General features: G+C 42.8%; 1 protein-coding gene across 2 annotated transcripts in view; it reads right to left on the reverse strand.

Annotated features, from left to right (window-relative positions):
• Positions 1–21,673, reverse strand: part of LOC147711656 (uncharacterized) — a 523,516-nt gene that overhangs the window by 279,998 nt on the left and 221,845 nt on the right. For both annotated transcript variants that reach the window (XM_086920221.1, XM_086920220.1), the window contains exons 3-4: positions 5,347–5,391; positions 4,871–4,915 (exon numbers count right to left, since the gene is read on the reverse strand). In XM_086920221.1, coding sequence (XP_086776347.1) covers positions 4,871–4,915; positions 5,347–5,391 — 90 coding nt within the window. The remainder of the gene's footprint in view (positions 1–4,870; positions 4,916–5,346; positions 5,392–21,673) is intronic.

The raw sequence follows: 21,673 nt of genomic DNA on the forward strand, positions 1-21,673 counted from the left end.
GATAGACCTTTGGGCAAGGAGGGAAGTCAGAGTTCTGTGGGGGCTCATCAGACACATCAGGAAGAGGGCACACAATCAGCCTCACTGACGACCGGTCCTACACAGCCCAATAAACCAGCCCAAGGTGTGGGTAATCAAACTATTTTGGATCTACCTCCTCAAAGCACCCCACTAGTGATAGTTTTGGGAAACGTTCCCCCTCTCCGCAAGGAGAAAGAGAGGACTTCTCCCAACTTAAAAACAAGGTCACATACTGGCTTTCTCGAAACACCGCAGGTGCCCACATGGTAGCACCCAACATAATAATGGCCCATTGAGTTGCCTGGTTGGGACACTCTAGGAAATCCAGAGAAGGTGACTGTATAGTCATACATTTTAACAGCCTGATTCCAGTAGATAGGATACTCCGGGATGTAGAGGGAAGTACCTTGTTGGGGGGACAGGGTATAGAAATATTGTCCCAACAGGAGCTTTCAGTACCCAAAACCACAGGAACAGGATAACAAACCACCTTATAACAGGGGACCAGGAGGGTTGAATATAATAACTTTGAGTTCCAATGGAGCCCAGATGAGATGCGGACTAGGAGATTTTCTGGATGTAGAAGTCACAAATAGATTCAATGTCCTTTCGGGCCTTAATGATTGCGACTGACTGGCTGGCAACCCGTCTAGCTATCCCCCCCAGGACGGCTCTAACATCTTGCCTGTACATCCTCTAACCAGGGTTAGTTTGGCAAACAGCTCTAATAACCCTGTTGTAGCTATTTCTAACAACACCGCACCTTCAGTAGATGAAGGATTTTGTGAGGTTAGCCACTTTGGAATAACCCAAATTGATTCATCCATAAAACGTGTCCGGTTGACCATAGAAGATGACTCCGCTTTTTATGTTGTCTCTTGGAATGTTGCGGGGTTAGCAGGAAAGGTGTCAGACCCCCTGTGGGTGCAGTTTGTAAGCAAACACTCTATCATCTGTCTCCAAGAGACATGGGCTACCAAATGTAGTAATATCTCATTGGAGGGTTATAAACTATTTTGCGTTCCAGCAACAAGCTCAAATAGTGGCCGTGCCTCGGGAGGTTTAGCTATCTTTACCTCCCTGGCATTAAGATGCAGCATAAGGGTAATTACCTCAGTCCACAGAAACATTCAGGCCATTATCCTGGGGAAAAAAGACAGCAGCCTGTGTGTGATAAATTATTTTAATGCAAGTAACCAGGGCGAGGGATGTAGGATTACAGAACTCAATAACTTTATCACCCAGTGCTGAGGAAAAACAAGAAGGAACCTGCTACTTGCAGGTGACTTCTACGTACATCCTGCGGCGATCCTATGTTAACCACCCTAGTGACCACTGGTTGCCATTTGATAACGGGCCTACATTTCGAACACACAAAACAAGGAAATGTGCTGAACCGTATGCTAGATGAGCAAGATCTTTTATTTACCATGAGTACTGCACCACCACTATCTACACAGAAGGAACCTACATTTAAGGGCAGAAGCGCTGGGACTTTCATAGATTTTATTCTAGTTTCTAGATCTATTTTGAGTCTTCTTTTGGCCTTCTGTATATTACCGAGTGCACACAGTGACCACAATCCTGTCTGTGTGCTGCTAGGAGGGAATCTAATGAAATTAAAGGATAAAGTTGCAGGCGGAAATAGGATGCAGGCTGTAAATGGAGGGCGACGCATTAAATGGAATCAGGTTACTCCGCCTGACTTCCATGATAGACTCAAAACAGATTGCGCTGCTGATTTCGCAACCCGCACTATCATAGAACCCTTAGGTGAAGGGGTTCTAAAAGCTTTTGAAAACATAGCCCTTCATGTAGGAAAGATGCTACAGGCCCCGGGGGGAAAAATCCATCTGGCGATCCTAAATGGTTCTGCCACAAATGCTCTAAAGCAGCTAGAGACCTGAAGAAGGCCCTTAAAATAATTCCCCGGGACCGATCTTTGATTCGTACCCAGCGATTAATCTATAAAAGTGTGCCGGCAAAAAGGAAAAAGGAGTTGAAAAACGAGCTCTGGAAGGAGCTCTTAGATCCTGTGACCTTAGGAAGCTGCTCAAGATTTTGGTCTACAATTAACCGATCAACCTTTTTAACGTCTGGGGCTAAAGATGTGGGGTCAAATATCACGGAGGAAGATTGGATGTCCCATTTTGCCAATATTTTCAAGGATAGTGCTACATGTTCAGTCCAACCAACAGAGGAGCTGGGGTTGGCCCCCATGTGTTTACAGTCGTGGAATTGACGGAGGAAATTAACAACCTCTCAAACAAGAAGGCCCCCGGTCCAGATGGAATCCCCCCTGATTTATTTAAATCCTGCACCCCATTTTGGGCCCCAATTTCGACAGCAGTGGGAAATGCCGCAGCGGCTAAGGGATGTCCGTCATCCTGGGGATTATCGACTATTGTACCCATATTCAAGAAGGGAGACCGCAATAGTACATTAAATTACGGACCAATTTCCCTAATTGATTCTATTGTAAAAGTTTTAGGGGGTGTTATACTAAAGAGGCTAACTACCTGGGCGGAGGAGAAAGCGATAATTTCCGATATTCAGTACGGGTTCCGCGAAGGGCATTCAACCTTGGCGCAATGCCTAAACCTTTACCTGATTTTGGGCAATTACACCCTCTCACGCCCTGGCACTATCTACATGGCCTTCATGGACCTCTCCTCTGCTTTTGACTGTGTCAACTGGGGAAGGCTGTGGCAATCCATGGAGGCCATGGGGGTAGAACAACAGCTAGTAAATATTTCAAAAGATCTACACAGAGACACAAAGGTAAACGTAAGATATTCCATGGATCACAAGATAACAAGAAATTTTAAAACTAGTCGAGGGGTCAGGCAGGGGTGTATTCTGGCCCCCTTTCGTTTTAATATTTATATAAATGACGTTGAAGGTACTTTGGTTGACACAGGGGCAGACTACCCCTTTGTGGGCCGTCGGGGACTGCCCGTCCTGCTATATGCGGACAATGCCGTCCTTATAGGCCGCACCCCGAAAGGGCTACAATCTTTACTCTACGCATTTTATGGGGTTATGGATAGTCGTGACCTATCCATAAATAATACAAAATCTTACGTGATGCAGGTGGGGAAAGGAGTAAAAAAACAGTACCCTTTCATGGTAAATGGCACCAGGGTGTCTCTGTGTACCACTTTTTCCTATCTTGGTGTCCATTTGAACCATCAGCTGAACTGGGCCTCTCTCTTAAATAAAAAAAGAGGGGAGGTTATAAGGGCAAACGCAGCGCTCTTTGATTTCGCTGAGAGAATGGGCAACAGACCAGTGGGGGCTATGCTGAAGGTTTATCGTGCAAAGAGTGTCTCGATAGCCAGCTATGGAAGCAAACTATGGGGATACTGTAACCTAGAGGGCCTCCAGGTGGTTGGAAACACATTTTTAAAACAGCTCCTTTGTGTCCCACAGGGAACACCGAATATGTCTGTGCATGAAGAGACTGGTATGCCATTCATTAATGACACCCTGTCCATGCGCCCTCTTATTTTTTGGCTACAATGCTGGCTCAATAAATGGCTTGGTTTAACCCACAGTCTCTTAAAAGAGACAGTGAGCCTAGATTGTATGATGAAGATTCCCTGGATGAAATATCTAAAACTAGTTTTGGGAAGGAAGGTCGCTTGAACTTGTTTTTAAACCCGGAAGGAATTGCCAGAAATGATGTAGCATACATAAAACAGTCCTTCATTACACGACAATTAATGGACAGGCAGGAAAAGGACCTGTTGAAGCCCAATGTGCACCTCCATATGATGCTCAAAACCTCACCATACCTAACCATACCTAACCATACTTACTCTGGCCACTAACAGCTCATGAGCGCTTTTTATTAACTAGGTTTAGGTTTAATTTGTTTCACTTTTTAATAGCAGTTCCTAAGGGGTGCCACAGAGGGACAGTGTTAGCACCCTGTGGCTGCGACAATTTGTCTCCACAGGATTTGCTGCACTTTATGTTTTTTTGTAAATACTATGAATTTATCTTAAACCTATTTTAAAAAGATTGCAATTTGTACAAGCTCGCCCTGCCCTACTGTATTTACAACTGTTAAAATCCGAATGTATACCCCATGTAATTGGTTTCCTAAAAAGCTCAATGAAGTATAGAAAATGTTTGGACACATAGAATTGTATAAGTAAATCTTTGAAAGACGTTCTTTTTAACATGTGATAGATGGATTTTAAGGTTATGAAACATTTGTTTTATCTACCGTATATTTTAACTTTTTTTATTGCTTTTTTAATTCAAAGCTTGAAATATATTGCGTCTTATGAACTTTTATGGTTTTTGTACGGAAAAAAAACCCGAATAAAGTAGTTTTGAAAATTTATCCCATGTGCGTGATCATTACCAACAGTTTGGAATTCACAAAACGTTTTCCAGGATGTTCCTGGGAACGTTAACCAGCCCCAGCTTTCCAGGGATCATCCTGGAAAACCATTTGAGATTTCCATTTCCGCTACTGCCCTGGAAAGGGAATTAACTCCTGCCCTTAGCAGGAGTAAATCTCCAACCATTTTAAGAATGTGAAGGACCCAGAAAATGGTTTTGAATACTAACAAAAGTGTACATTTGCAAGTGTTCGTAAACTTCCAAAGCGTTCCCACACTGCTGTGCCTGAACCCCCATCTACCAGGAAATTTACTTACATGGAAACATCGATGTAAGTAAATGCTTTTACAACAGTAAAACTAATATTTGTTTATTACACATATATTTTTGTACTCATAAAGAGACTTTTTTGTACATGTAATTCAAACTTGCACATGTAAACTGTTTTGTGAATGCGGCACAGTATTTAAATATATATGATTAAGAATCTGACCTGCGACTGAACCATTGAATCTGAAGTTCCAAAAAGGAGCGTTGCCTGAAAAGTAAAACATGTATTGAATCATATTCAGTTGTTCATTTTTGAAGTTACATGAAGATCTATATTAAAGGATATTTTTATAGAAAATATCAATGTTCAAAATATGAAGATAAACTATCCTGTATTATGGTTGCTATTATAATTGTTATTGTTATCATCATGACTAGATGGTATTGAACATGTACACCTCCTACTTTTAAAATAATACATATATCAGATGTGAATAAAGAGACTAAAATACTGTCAAGTAAAACAATAAAGACCAGCAAGTACAACATGTTTGCTACATCGATATTCGTTAGCAGAGATTTAAACTTGGACATATACATACTCATATAGTTATCACCTTTGTCCACACTCTTATCAATAACGTACTCTATTACCAAGTATAAATTCGGTGAGCAAATGTATTTATTTAATAGAGTTACCTGTACGTCTGCTGGTTTACTTGTGGTTTCAATATTGGCTGTTATCTAAAAAGAAAAACAGTGCATTCAATTGTAAACTAAAACACACTGAATTAAATAACATATTAGAAAATGTCAACGCCCAATATATGAAGTTAAACTAGCTTGTATTATTATTAGTATTGCTGCTACTATTATTATAAAAATCAATGCTATAAATACACAAAACTTGAATTCAAAGAATAAAAAAGGCATATTGGGTTAATACAAAAAGATGATGATAGAAACTAGAACTTAAAAGAAGGATACTACAAATTAGGTTCATCAATGACATGTGTTAACAAAGTTGCACAAAATGACTCACCAGGACCAGACCATTTAATTGTGTAGTAATCACCATAGTTTACAATTGTTCAAATTACGTTTTTTTCCAAACAGTAGCAATACACAAGGGGCACTCAAGAGCATAATGTAGATGGAAGAGTTTTACTGAAGTTCTCACTATTAATCCTCACTTATGTGATGAATGTATCGCCTCTGAGCACCTACGCAATGGAGTAAGTGAAAATTGTTATACTTCCTGTCATCCTAATGGCACGACCACTGTGAATATAATCAATCTTAAGTATGTGACTTTTGTGCTTGCAAGATCTCTTCAGGAGGGCTTACCCCAAAGTCCACAAGAAGTGAAGCACTATACAAATTCAGCTCTTCATGCTCTTCTGTTTGTGCTTGTGGAATTTAAATTTGAAGTGTACTGCCATGCAGTCCTCCTACTGCTTGAGTACACCAGCTGTGTAATAAAAAATTCTGAAGAATTTCAATTTATAAACATGGGGCAAGATATGCGAAAATTTAATTTGCAAAAAGTGGTCACAAAATTATGCACCAACTTTTGGCAAATCAAATGAGATTTTGCAAACTAACCTATGTACTAATACGTTGGTTCACAAAATTACCCTTTGGAGTGGGTCGTAATCCAACCTGCCTCAATACTAGTCACGAAGTAAGTCGCAAATTGCGACTCACTCTAATTGCATGACATCTCAGGAAGGTTTGCCTGCTGGGGTCAGCAGATCAATATGCCTTTGATCACATTTAAATAAAAGGCTTTTTAAAATTAAATGCCGCCTATTTTTCTTAAAGGAAAAGTGTCAGCATTTAAGAAAAAGGTTACATTTATTTTAAAAAATGGTTTAAGAGAGGGCAGTGGTCTCCTTGGATAATAATGAAAAGTTTATGGTTCTAATGCCGAATAAATAATACACTTCAATGCCTATTCATAGTTGCAGACCACACCTATGAGAATGAAGGACATGGTAACTGGAAATACTAGTCATTTTAGTTACTTTTGGAAAAAGGTTTTTACCATCCATTAGTAAACAAACAACAATTGTACAGCATGGTAAGCTGCTGAATAAGCTTTCCTAACACTAATAATATGTTCATGTAAGGTAGCAACAGTTGTGCAAGTTACCTTCACACATGAAGAAAAGGTAAACACAGCAGCTGCTGTGCATACTTCCTTACAAACATAACAGAAATAGCATGTGCATCAGCAGAGTCAGTTTCCCATACAGATAGAAAACCTTCGCAGCATCGGCAGCACCAGTGCGTGCTTTCTCACACACATTCTGAACAGGTACATCATGTGCAATACTAATATAAGCTTCATTGATTGTTTGCATGAATTTGTATAAGTGCCTGATGGAGCGTGGCAATGTGTTGTAATGCGAGGAGAGACTGACGCAGGGAGAATTGCAGCAGGGGGGAAGTAGAAAATAGAAAGCAGGAAGACACTTAGGGGTATATTCACAAGAACGTGTGCTAAACATCACCAAAAAATGCTAATGCAACTTTACACATCTCAGCCTATTGCAGGAAAATAACTGTGCCAACGTGGAAATCACAACAAGGCGGTACCATGCGATAGTCTGCCGAAACCGCGGCCAATGTCTGTGATACAACCACCTCGACGGAGATAAAAACACAAACCTCAACGCGATGAGGAAATCAGCGATAAGCAGCGCCAGGCATACAATACACACATGGCAGGTGGGAAAAATCAATATAAAAGTAGAAAAACACCCAAACATAAACCGATCAACACCCAAGCACCATGGAGACAGCCGGAGCAGGCGCAGAGGACGAGCACAGCCCTACAAGCACCCCGGACGACCAGCCTGGGAACTTGGGGACATGGAAGGGAAAGGACAGGAAGAAGAGGAAGACGAAGTTCAGTCCACAGAAAAAAAGGATCCTGATAACTGAGGTGATGGAACACCATCAACAACTGTTCGTCACCTCCAACGTGTCATTAGGCACCAAAAATGGGATATGCGGGAAATCGTGGACAAGGTGAATGCCGTCGGAGAGCACAAAATGTCAATGGACTTGGCCAATTGACATCAAGCGCAAGACCAAGGAGAAACTCGCAGCCAACCAGAAGGCAGCAATGCAGCCTGGAGATGGGAGCCCAGCGCCACAGCTCATGCTGGATGACATGGAGGAGCTAGTATCAACAGTCATCAGTGTGGAGACTCTGGCCGGGAGTTGAGGGAATGGACACTGCTTGACAGGACACAACACAACCGCAACAGGGTGAGTGACCACCAGGCACTGGGGGGACGGGTGGAGAGGACCACAATGGCACACATACACAATCAAGCAGAGCACAGTGCACACCCACAATAACTTTGGGTCATGGCCATGCTGTCTGAATGTCAACATGTACCATGCGGCTACATAAATGTGGATACATTGTAATACACCATCTCCCCTTCACATTGCAGAGGCATAGTCAACACCGACTGCACAGCAGTCTCAGACATTTTTCACTGTTGATGAGGAGGACACCCCCAGCATCGACACCCAAGCCCTCCAACACATTATTGACATCATCCGCAACCCACCTCCAGGATCAGGGCAGCCAATCTGCATTGAGGAGACCCCACCCACTACCCAAACCACCCATACAGAGGCCCCCACAGCCCCAGCAGTCTCCCTAGACCCCCAGGAACAAACCATGGCCTTCCAACGCCGTGTGCTGGGGGGCCAGAGGGAGATGGCTGAGTAGGTACCACACTGGACGCCATCCATGGATGTCTAGGTCCCTTCAGGGACCAGCTCCAGTCCCTAACAGACACCCATGGCCCAGTTCATGGTCTCCAACGAGCCTTGACTGACATCGCTGGAGCCATGACATGGAGAGAAGAACACCTGTACACTCAGACTGGCTCCAGTGATCCCAGCCGTGAGCTGGCACACATGTGGAGGTTCATGGAGGACATGGTGTGGATGGAGGCGGAAAGGATGGTAGCCACCACTGCACATCAGCGAAATGTAGCTGGGATCTACCATGCCCTGCAGATCCTCATCATAGCATTGCTTTCACAAGGCGATGTGTCAGTGGCACACAGTGCCGCAGCCGGTACTGCAACACCCACAGGTGGGGGCATAGCACACATACGAGGATGTGGGTAGGATTATAGGATTGTGTTCAGAAGGAGGCACTAGCATTTATTTCTGCCACCTTGCCTGTTTCTGCTTGGTGCCGCACATGGCCCCATGACCTTCCACTGACCCCCGATACACTTTTTTAGTGCTTCTTACATTGCATTTAAGGAATCGCAAAATGTGCGATCCTTAAATTCAATCGCAAAATAAGGATTCGCAAATTTCTTTTTCCTTTGGGAGTATAAAACTGGACTGAGGAAGCAGTGTTCTTTGTTGCTCTGTACATTCTACTACCTGGAGAGAATGATAAAAAATAAAAAAAAACTAAGGGGGATATTCTCAAGAATGTGGTATAATTACCGCAAAATGAGCTTAACGCAACTCTTCATATTGCGGAAAATAACGCTGTGTTAGCTAAGTATTCACAACACGGAGGTACTATGTGATAGGCCCACGGCAACACGTCAAATGTCCGCAATAATGTCAAAGCGACACCGCAAAACTGTGAAACACGAATACAAAAAAAGTTGCTATGAGGCCAATTGCGTTACAAAAAGCAGCAAAAAACAGCGACAGGCCGGCAAATCCACAGGTCATGCAGGAAAATGCACACTAAAAGCAACTAAAAGAACACACCAAAAACAATTCAAACTGCGTAGCACCATGGATGCACCGGGACCGAGTGCAGAGGTCAACGCAAACCCCACAAGCCCCACAGACAACCAGCAAATCACTAGGTCAGGGAAGGCCAACAAGAAGAGGGAGAGGAAGACGGGGTGCAGTACGCAGGAAAACCAGATCAGCGTCAAGGAGGTGACAGAATACTACCATCAACTGACCCACAATTAGACTAACGTGAATGCAGTTGGAGTGTCAAGGAGGTCCATGGAGGAGGAGAAGAGGCGCTGGCATGATGTGAAAAGCAAAACCTAGCACAAACCTGCTGCCAACAGGAAAGCAGCAACGGTGACAGGAGTTGGGAGTCCAGCGCCACAGGAGGAGCTGGAGGGAACGGAGACCACAGTCATCAGTGTGGAGACGGTGCAAGGAGTTGTGAGTCCGGACACAGCTCGAGAGGACCTGACACAACATCAACAGGGTGAGTAATGACCAGGGACTGGGGGGCCGGGGGAGATGGGCACAATGGCACACATGCACAATGATGTGTAGCACACTGCACACCCACAATGACCCTGGATCATGTCCCTAATCCCTGTGGCACACTTCAGCACACACACATAGCAATAACAGCCCATCCACATTGATGACAATGTGGTAAAATGTGCAACACCGACTCTGCCGAACAGAGGAAACATGCGCAGGAACAGCCCAATTATATCTAACAGAGCAGGAAACTGTAAGATGGAAATGTATGCTTACAACCTCACATCCATCATGTAGTCCAAATGTTCACTGTCCTGATTCAAAATCCAGCCCCTCCTAAACAGTCACAATGTACGTTGTCATACAGTCTGCATGTAAACAAGAACAATGCACCAACATACATGTCAACACAATGTCAACATGCATCTCCCCTTCACATTGCAGAGGGACAAACAACACCTCCAGCAGAGCAGAGCAGACAACTCATCAGTGATTCTAAAGAGGACCACCACACCTTCGATACTGATGCCCTACAACAGCTCATGGACATCCCAGGCAACCCACACATACATGGGTGACTAATTCCCTTCAGGGACCACTTACACCCCACAAAGGAGACCCACACTGCAACAGAGACACATGCATTTGCCTGTTTCCAGTACTGAACAACGCCCAGAGGGACACAATTATCATTCACACACCCAAGCTGGACCTGCGTACGACGGCCCACTCCACTCCGTTCACGCTTACAGGGGGAGACAAGCTACAGTTCCGCAAGCTTCCCCACTAGCTGGGGTGACTTGGTTGCGTCCACTGTCCACTACACTCTAAACACCAGCGGTGTATGTCGACATGGATATTTGTGTGAACTGCATACTGCAGTCTGGCCATCTCATCCACGCCACACTTGGTATTGTGTACATTCTCATTCATTGGTCACTTGCCTCCTTCGCACATGCTTGATCCCCACCACTTCCCACAACCTGCTATCGTGTGGCTTAGGTGCCATGCCGTTGATGGCTTATGTGCATGGCTGGCCCAGGTTTCCACAGTAAGTTGTGCTGCCGTGTCTGGTGGGTGGGTATGTTGCTTAGCATGTTGTTTGTGAGTTTGTAACATGTGCATTCCCAGTGTTCTGAGTTGCATGATTGTGGAGTTGAGCTGTGTGGTGTGTTCATTTGGTACTTGCCAATGAGTAGTGCATTTCTGTAGGTGCCATCCTGGTAGCACTGGTTGATGATGGACTGTCGGAAGATGTAGGAATCATGCACACCCCCTGGGTGGTTGGTGTTGACGTTGGTGGAGATTCCCAGGTGGTCCACTATTGCACATTGATGGAATATGTGTCCTTTCTGTGGCAGTTGTTGTGTGAAGTGTTGTCAGGGGGAACAAGTAGGATATGTCTGTAGTCAATTGCCCCAACATGTGTGGGAAGCCAGCTATCGCGTAGACACTTTGCTTGGTCTCCAGCTGTTCCTGCGCAGTGTGGGGGGAGTATAAATAGTGGGGTACCAAGCTGATGATGTCATCCACGACCGTCGTGAGGAACTTGGATTGGGCTGGCTGTGAGACTCCTCCGACTCGGGCAGTTGTTGGTTGGAAGGTACCAGGGGCCAACAAGTGCAGCACGGCCAGCAGCTTTGTCTGAGTTGGGATGCTGGTTGTCCACTGTGTTGGTACCATCAGCCTGCGGGCAAAGGTGGTCAGTATGCAGAGGATGGTTGTCCCTTTGAGCCTGTGGTGGGCAATGACATTCTCTGGTGTTGGGCTTGTGAGGTTGGTGCATTTTCTGAAGGTGGCTGTTTTTGTCTGCGCTGCCTCAGTGTTGGTCCGGTGGAGGTGGTGGGGGTCCAAGGGGGTGGGGGTGGTCCTGGGGGTGGTGATGGTGGGTTTTGTGGTCCTCTTGTGTGTCCGGCCTGCATGATCAGTGGCTCCATGGCATCTGTTGTCCTTCAGGTGTAGCTCCGGGCTGGGCTCCTTTTTTCTGGTGCAGGCTGTCGTCCGATTTTACAGCAGGTGTTAATTTCCTGCTGCTAACACCCCTTATCGCATGATTTGGGATCTTATTGCCGATATGGCTGGTCATTGAGAATGTTGCGGAGTAGTGTTGTCACAGCATTTTGCGCGGGAAACGCCTACTCTGCATTTCATTAGCAATAGTTGCGGGGGTCCTCTGTGGCAATGTTTTCTGCAGCTGCTATTTCAGGTAAACTGGTGATATAAGCTATTAGCACCAGCTTGTGAATGGAGCGATACATTTATTGCGACTTTGGCTGTGATGAAGTGCCATTAATTTGGCAATACCTCCTTGATAAAATTCCCCCTAAGAGACATCATTATTAGAGTAATAGACAATGTGGGGAAGTTGGTGGAGTTCTGTATTGGTAGACTGGAGTTAGCAAAGATGACAGTGCTACCCCAATGTTGACATTTAATATGAATGTAGGGGGCATATTTATAGGTCTTGCACTGGCGGAACGTCACTTTTAGTGACACTTCGGTGGCGAAACCTTGAAATCATATCTATGAGGCAACGCAAAGCCACTTTGCGTGGCTTTGAGGGACCTCATAGATATGGAGTAAGACAGCACACATTGCTGTGTCGCCTTACTCTGTGCTTTGGAGGCGTTGCAGTAGGTGTTCACACATAACACCCATAGATTTTGACTCTTCCCCTGATTTACAAAACCATGTAAACCTGGGGATGTGGCAAAACCTTACGCCTCCTGAGGTGAGGTGTAACGAGCAAAAATAATTTTATTTCTTCTTGCTTATTCCTCTTTCTATGTGTGCTGCAGAAAGAGGAAAAAGCCTTGAAGGATCGTTTTTGTGCAGGAAAATGTCCCTCCTGCACAAAACTGTCCTGTCAACAACACAGGCACCACTGAAGCATGGTGCAAGGGTGCCTCCGTTAGCTGCTGAAACGGCGCTAGTGCAGACAGAAAGGACAGCAATGCACCGCATTGGATAGACACAATGCATTCCTGACCTTTCACTTTGACGTGGGGCAGCACTGCTAGGTGAATTGCTGAACTGCCAGATACCAAAACCCATAAATAAGGGCCATGATGGCCAAAAACCCAGAGAGAGGTTTTTGCACATTTTAAGCTTTATTTCAGCAGTTCATTTTTCGATGCAAATAAGCAGGGCAATTGATATCCAATGGGAGCTAGTGAAGAGGACTGTAGCTTCCTGACTTAGAAGCATATTATTTTGGTGGCGCAATTGCAGTATGAGGCATAGTGGATTTGATGAAGGAGAAGGGGGTACAGTGAAAACTTGCAGTGCTGTTATTTGTTACATGGCTCAATTTGAGAGACCTTGCCCAACCCTGCAATTCACCCAGTAAAAAACATTGTAGACTCACACCATAAATTCTAGTGGTTTAGCTATCCGAAAAAGAAGACTGTGTAGCCTTTAAAGTATATAGAAATCCACCGAAAACCATTGTTTTAGTGATAATGCAATATATTTGCACAATTTAATTCAATTTAAGTTCCAATCAAATTGCATTTCAAGACAGATAATTTAGTAAATGAATTTTTTGTTTTTATTATATGTTTAGTAAATATAGTCACAGAAAAACCTTTTACAAAAATAATATTGTCAGGAAATGAAAGGAGGGAGAATTGCAACATATATATTGGCTTTAACAACTACACTTTTAATTTTTGCTGAAAAGTTTATTTTTAAATAGGAGACATATTTTAGATATACATGTTTTTGCATATTTAAAACAGTACATTGCATGTGAAAATGTTACACATTTTAATTTTTTTGCAATGGGATATTTTAAATGTATATAATATTGTGCTCCTTGGACATTTTTGGAACAGATTCTCTGCATTTTTATAGCCTAAGAAAAAAAATCTTAACAGGGTCTGCACCTGCTGGGGCATAGACACATGTCAGTGCCCCAAAATGAAGTTGGAAGTCTACTTGGATGTTTTTGTGGTCAATATAAAAAAAATCAATTATGATCTTGTCCCATACTGGGCAAAGGCACTCTTCTGTGCCTTAGCAAGAAGAGAAACACATAGTGGATTTTTTTCTTACAAAACTAATCAGTATCTGGCTGTTTGTTTGTGCACAGACTTGTATGTCTAGCCGAGCAAGGAGCTAGTAGGAGACATGTTTTTAAAGATAAAATCCAAACAGTGTCTGGCTTCTTGTTGGGGTATTGAGTTCTGTATTTTTGCCCCAACCAGAAGCCAGTTAGTCACTAAGGGATTAGGTAATAATAAATTGTTTATGCCAGTTATTCAAACCCATAATGCTAAATATAGAGCTATTCTAAGACGTGTTGCCCTCAATTCACAAAGGTCCAGCATTTTGTGCTTGGTTCTGCTTGGACCATGTCATTCTTAGATCCATAGGTGTCTGCTATTGTTTGAGTTCAAAGTAACCATCACAAGCCTACTGGTGGACCCAATGGCCATACATTATATCTTTGACTTAAAGGTCTGCTGTTCATCTAGCTCAAAGAGTTGACAATTAGACCAATCAGGGCTGTTGGAGAAATCAAGACATGTACATTGAGCGTGGTTAATGTGCATAATGGCCTGCTTAAATTAAAACTGATCGCGATGCAAAAAGATCCAGCGTTGACTTTGAACAGAAGCCAGCTCAACCACATTAAAAACACATGCATGCCCGGTTCTTCCACACTCACAAAACCAAGGGGAACACATATGTGGGTCTAGCTTTGGCAGGTGTATATGCTTAGAAAATCTCAAACAACCGATGAGGGTGGTGAGGGTGGTCTAGTACCCAGCTCTAGGAATCTTAGGATGCATACATGTTGAAAGAATATGGTTGTGGTATGTTTCCATACATCTCAGGTGTCATACTTGGGTCAGAGGTTAGACCGGATTTTAGGTAAAGGTGGCAGGATCGCCATCATTTACAAAAGTTAACTTACCTGTCGTATTTCGGGAAGTCCTCTACCAGATTGTGAGAACCTCTCAGTTTTGCAGCTACGCTTTCTCTGTCAGGCATTCTAATCTATCATCCTCTTGGGTCATTGGGTCAATTTTGTAAATCTCTGCCCGATATGGCTGCTAATTTAGCCAGCACCCCTGCTAATTTTACATTATTGGGGGATTTGAATCTTCTTTTTGATGATACTACATAGGTGGCCGCAGTGGAGATAATTAATGGCCTTGCAGCATATCAGTTTTACCAATCCAACCCATGTGTAGGGCTACCTATTAGATCCTATTTTCTCCAATTCCGAAGAATTAGAATGAGGGGAACCCATTCCAGTACCTTGGTCTGATCATTTCCTTATCCCATTTTTCTGGACCCCCAACTGCGCCATGCCTTCTACTAGACCGATTAGAACAGTGTCCTGTCTCTGGCCTTAACTCCTGTCAGAACAATGGATTTCAGAATTAGAGAAGACTAAGCCGATCCCTGACCCAGATTCCATTATTGCTAAGGAAAATTTTAATAAATGGATAGAAAGTTCTGTAGATCGGGTTCTCCCAATGAAATTGACCCTGATGAAAGTTGGGAACAATAAAATGGCATGGTATTCACCAAAGCTTTGGGTGCTGAAACAAACCTGCAAGAAACTCGAAAGAATTTGAAGAAAGGATTTCTCCTTAAATAAGAAACTTGAATATAGGGAGGCCATTAAATTGTACAAAGCAGAAATTAAACTGGCCCATGCTGCATACTATGAAGAAAATATTTCCTTGGCAGCTAATTTTGCATGTGAAAGCTTTCTTATCGCAAAAACACTGCTCAAGGCCCCTCTACCCCCAGCTATTTCTGATGCTACAGGCTTCCATTGTAACAATCTTGCAGAAATTTTCTATACCAAAATTCAAGCCATTTATGTGTAATTCCACCTTGCAGTTGGCCAAACACTGGATATTAGTCCTCAAAGCAGGAAACATTGTCTCGAGGTAATTCCCTTATCTCAGCACTTGTGAACAGTGGGACGCCAAGGGACACAGCGCCACCTAATATTTTGAAGCAAGCGTCCAGAACTGTCTCCCCCATTATAATGGAGTTGATCAACACCTAACTTTCTACTGGAGTGGTTCCCCCTCCATGGAAAAGAGCGATGGTGAAGACATTATTAAAAAAGCAAAGCCTTGACCTGGAACTCCTGGGAAACTATTATCCAAATTCACTTCTTCTAGGGATCAGTAAAATGATGGAAAAACATGTCTGTATTCCTGGAGACCCATAACCTTCTCCATCTGTCACAGACTGGCTTTTGACCACTTCAAGGAACATAAACTGCTCTGTTAGCTAAAGTTAAAGAGTCTAAAAAGATCCTGGACACTGGAGGCACTACTGTTGTCATCCCCTTAGACCTCAGTGCAGCCTTTGACACAGTTAACCACAAAATGTTGGTCCATAGACTCATAAATTTGGGGGGGACCAGGGTTGCTTTAGCATAGCTGCAATCCTTTTTGGAGGGTAGATCCTTCCAGGTCTTTGAAACTGATGTTGCTTCAAAATAGGTGTTCCTCCACTGTAAAGTTACTCAAAGATCATCCCTGAGTCCCACCCTATTTAATATCTATATGAGCCAGCTAGCGGGGATTGTGCTGCCTTTCAGGGTGCATATAGTGACCTACGCTGATGACACACAACTTGTAGTGGCACTTAACCATTCTCAAAAGTGCTCTCTTTGCCTCCTTCCTTGTTTGGAAGAGGTAGCCAAATGGATGAATCACTCCTACTTGAAGTTGAATGGAGAAAAGACCAAAATGATGATTTTAGGAAACTCTGCCCTTTTGGAACCTGAAGTAATGTGACCAGCCTGCCTGGGTCCCGTCTCTGTTCCTAAGATCCAGATGAAAAGCCTAGGCATCTGGCTTGACCAGGACCTGAGCTTCAAGGTTCAGATGCGTAATGTTGCGACCTCCTGTTATGGCATCCTAAGGATGCTTCGCAAAGTCTTCCCACTTCTTCCCTTCCGGGCAAGATGGCTCATGGTCCAGGGGCTCATTCTCTTGTGCCTGGACTATGGGAATGCCCTTTATTTAGGAGCCCCATGAACAACCATTTCAAAACTCCAGAGGGTGCAAAACTTTGCAGCCAGGATACTTCTGTAGATTCCAAAAGGTCAATCTGCAAAATCTGCCTTAAAATCTCTTCATTGGCTCCCCATCAAGGAGAGAGTTCATTTTAAGGCTATGTGTATTTTTTTAAATTTGCTATCTGGGAAGGGACTGTCTATCAATCGCTCTATTGTCCGGCCTTACCTTGCGAACAGACGCCTGCATTCGGACGATCTGCGTCTTGTCCTAGTTTCCAGGATTAATAAAGCTAGAAGTGGGAGCTGTCTGTTTTCTCATAATGCCGATAGGTTCTGGAATACTCTTCAACTTCACTTACGTAAGGAGTCCAACTATCTGGCCTTTCGTAAATTGCTAAAAACTTGGCTCTTTCCTTAGTAGGACTATGGTGACTATCGTTTTGCCGTTGTTAGCACTGGGATGCCCCTGGGTAGCTAGGCGCTTAACAAATGCCTTTTCATTTCATACTTGTGACTAAATGGCAGGTATCACTTACAGTTGCTTTCCAAGTTTCCCAAATGCACTGAACCCAGTTAATTCCCAGTAGTCATCCCAAATCTATTGAAAACCCATACATGTCTGGGACTTACACACTAAGAAGACCCAGAGGAACAAAGGTTGGGATGAAGCCTTGGCCGGTATAACATTCTGCATGAGGTACACTAGAACGAATTTTCATGTCTTGAAAAACTGGTAATGGTTATGCTATACTTCATAAAGCCTAGGGGTTATACCTGCTATAAAGGCAGCTATCCTAAACTGGCATTTTGCTTTCAGTTGCATTATAAACTTCCCATGTAAACCTAAAATGTTTTATCCCCTAGTGACATCCCAAATTCATAGAACTACAATACTTATATCATGGACATAGAAGACACAGAATAATACAGCCTTGGTAGTAATGCGTTCCTGCATTAATGTTTTTTTTTAGAAAACAATTGCTAAAACACTGACAAATGTCCTGTTTAGCATACATATATTTTTGCAATTATTTGTATTATTTTTCCTTTATTTGTTTTTATTTCTTCTATAGAAGTATTATTTTATTGTGGGCATTTGTATGATATGTTTCTTTCCTCGCTCAATCGTTTTTCAAAGTTCAAATTGCTGTAGGTGATATAGCTTACGGTAAATATAATAGAGGCACTTTGTGAAGAATAAGAGGTGCATGTGGTAAGGTTCTTGAATACCATTTAGTTGTTAAAAAACTATTTTTTGAATGCTTTTAGTTTCAATGTGATAGTTTCATAAATGAATAAAGTATTCTTTGGAAACGTATAATTATTCAAATGTCCCTTTTGAAAGAATATATGTTTTAGAATTTTTTTTCTATTATTATTATTATTTTTAAATACCATGTTAGGATATACATCTTTAGTATTAGGGACATGAGGTAGTAGGTTTGGGATTTTATGATGCTAGATATTTTTTTAAAGTGTGTTATTGCAATTGATTACAGCTAAAGTAGTCAAAATGACAACTCCCAGAACACTGAATATTTCATATCAAAAGACCAGGGGGGATATGTATGAACAGAATTTTTAGTCGCAAATGCTGCAAATCGCAAAAAAGCAGCATTTGCGACTAAAAATTCGGAACACGGGATGTATGAGGAAATTCGCATCGCAAAATTAAGGAATCGCTAAATTTGCTATTCCGTAACTTTGCGTAAGCATTTAAGGAATCACAAAATGCCATTCCTTAAATGCTATGCAAGAAGCACTAAAATTTTGCGAATTCTCCTTAAGAAATCGAAAATTACCACCAACTTCAACTTGGTGGTAATTTGCGATTTCTTTCACAAAAGCACTTTTTGGCATTTGTGAAGGTGCCCTTAGGGCATGTATGTGCGCCATATGTGCACACATGTTCGTTTCGGGGGTGCATCAGGGTGTCCTTATGACGCACTTGCACCCTTGAAATTATCCTCAATTTGCGATTCTCAAATTGCGAATCGCAAATTGAGAATGACTTCCCATTCAATCCGATGGGCCTCCTGGCCTATAGAAATGAATGGGAAAGTATTCCTTAATTGCGATTTCGCAATTTGCTAATCGCAATTAAGGAATACTAAGAAATCGCAATAAAATTGTGATTTTTTACATACATCCCTTTTTGCAATTCTCAAATAGCGATTCTCAAAAAATCGCTATTTGAGAATCGCAAACAGGGATTTTCATACATATGCCCCCAGATCTCAAAAGTGGTTTTACTGATGACATGGTAACCTTTTAGTTTCTTTAAAAAAAAAACTTTAAATAGCATATTTTTAACATATGTTTTGGTCAATTTTTAAACACAATATTTTTGGTGTGAATATTTTCTTGTACGATATTCTTGTGTGAGCAATATTTTTCATTTCGATATTTGTGCTGACACAGTTAAGTGTGGCTTCATTGTGCGAAATAAAAGTCTATGTTGTGTATATAATATTTAGGCTGCAATAATTTTACTGTCGTTATTTCAACATCCAAGCCAATAGTCACAAATTCAGATGCAGTCATTATTTGCTCTGCAACGGTCAAAAGCTATGCTATTCACCGAGCAGGCATAGTAGAGCTGCATCTTCTAGGTCTTTGGGGACTGGCATATACCATAGATCATCACTTTTTTAAACTATGGTCATATATAATGACATTTTGCTCTGAGTCTGCCTAAACATCGATGTTTATAAGTGAAAGAACAGCATAAATGCAGATGTGTATCGAGCAATTGACTATCATTACTATTATTGAGAGAAAGTACTGACATCATTCAATAACGGTAATAAATAGCATTTTACTTGCCTGTTTTCATACTGTACACATATATATATATTTAGGCGGTAGCAGTGAAAATAAACATGACCAAATAAACCATTTCTTAGAGCAACTGTACAAGTAAAACAGATTACTACAGTAGTGCAAAGATCAAAGTCAAATTTTTTAGTACATTGCATCAACACTTACATTAGAAAATACTGATTTCTGCCGAGAAACATCCTTTACCATCCATTATTTGCACGCATTCCTTTACCATGAGAAGGTAAGTATGGGTGAAGTTTATATATATGTACTGAAAGTTAAAAAGGTTAAAGAAACTTTAGTTAGGTGAATATGTGTGACAACATTAACGTTTTGAACTAAAATTAAAATTAAAAAAAACACAATTCACTAGTTAGTGTTCAGAGGTTTAACTATAACTTGTGCACCTGGCATGTACTGCTTATGACCTCACATATTACATTACTCATGACATGTTCTATGACATCATTTATGACATTACTGATGACATGTCAAAATATTCGTGACATCATAATGATGTCATAGAATATGTCATGAGTGAGGTCATAAGCAGTGCATGGTGGGGGCGCAAGTTATAGTTAACTCTGCTAGCTACAAAAATTTGTAATTTAAAAAAATGTTTTTGGTTTAAACGTTAATGTTGTCACTGACATATTCACCTAACTATAAGGTTACTTTAACCTTTGTTTTTTTCAATTAATGTCTATGGTAGTTTTAACTTAACGTACTATTAATTTCCATATATAAATGCAACCCACCGCTGTTCACGGGCATGCGGGCTGCGGCCAGGGCCTACAGCCAACCCCACACTGAGCACGGCTTTTAACAGTGTACAGTAGGGAATTGGCAACAAGGCCTGGCTTTTAGCCAAGGCTTGGTGGCCAACCCCGTAAAGGCAGCCAACCTCACACTGCGCAGGGCTTTCAATCATGCAGGGCGGAGGGTTTGCCACAGGGCCTGACCTGTGGCCAGGCCTTCGACCAACTCCCCACATGCAGCCAACCCCTCACTGCCTTTGGCTGTGCATGGTGGGGGGTTGGCCACAAGGCCTTAGTTACTTATTGAGTGTGGCTATTCACCCCTTAGGGTTTCCAGGCATTGGGGTCTTACTGGTCTTAGTAAAAAAAACAGGTCTTAAGTCTGTGAGGTTATGGTCGGCAAGGTGGGGGTTCCAATATGGGCAGGAACTCCTGTGTAGCATGTGAAGCAGTGGGAGGGGAAGGATCCTTCTTTTGATCTCAGAAATGTGATGCAGCAGTTGTGGTTGCAGCATCTGAGGTCCAAGGCAATATCTGGGGTTGGAGTTGGTGGGTGGGGGACCAGGGATGCTGGAGATGGGCATGTTCCAGGTGCAGATGTGCTTGCCTTTGGCATGCCAATGGCTCGGCTGCACTGCAGCCTCCACTAAGTACGTTCTGGGGGAGGGAGAGGCACTGGGCTGATGGAAGTGGGAGGTATGAGAATCGAAAATGTCAAAACGTTGGGAAGCGCACTGGGAGGTCCAAGTTAGGTTACGGTGGGTATTGTGCAGTTAACAATGAGTTCAGGCTAGTGGATAATCTAACAGAAAATAAAAGAGCTGACTGGACACAGAAATTTAGACTAAATACCTAGAGGCAGTGGATTGAGACAAGGCCTGTGCCCAATGCCCCCCCCCACCAAAGGCAACCAACCACAGACTTCACATGGCGAGAGGTTGTCCATAGGACCTGGCCCTGGGGACCCCATAACCCAGGATTTTTTTATTGAAATGGAGTGGGGGGCATGGCCCACTTCCAGAGGCTCTTTAGGCCCTGGGGACCCCATCCCCCAGGGCAATACATATAAGTTGAAGGGGGGGCAGTGTGGCCCCCCTCCCCAAGCCTTACTAGGCCCTGGGGACCCCATCCCTAGGGCCAATAAATAAAGGGGATGGGACCCCATTCCCTCAGCGTTATCCGCCCCAGGGACCCCATGCTCTGGGAC

The sequence above is a fragment of the Lissotriton vulgaris genome, chromosome 5 (genome assembly GCF_964263255.1).
Source record: "Lissotriton vulgaris chromosome 5, aLisVul1.2, whole genome shotgun sequence".
Lineage (NCBI taxonomy): Eukaryota > Metazoa > Chordata > Amphibia > Caudata > Salamandridae > Lissotriton > Lissotriton vulgaris.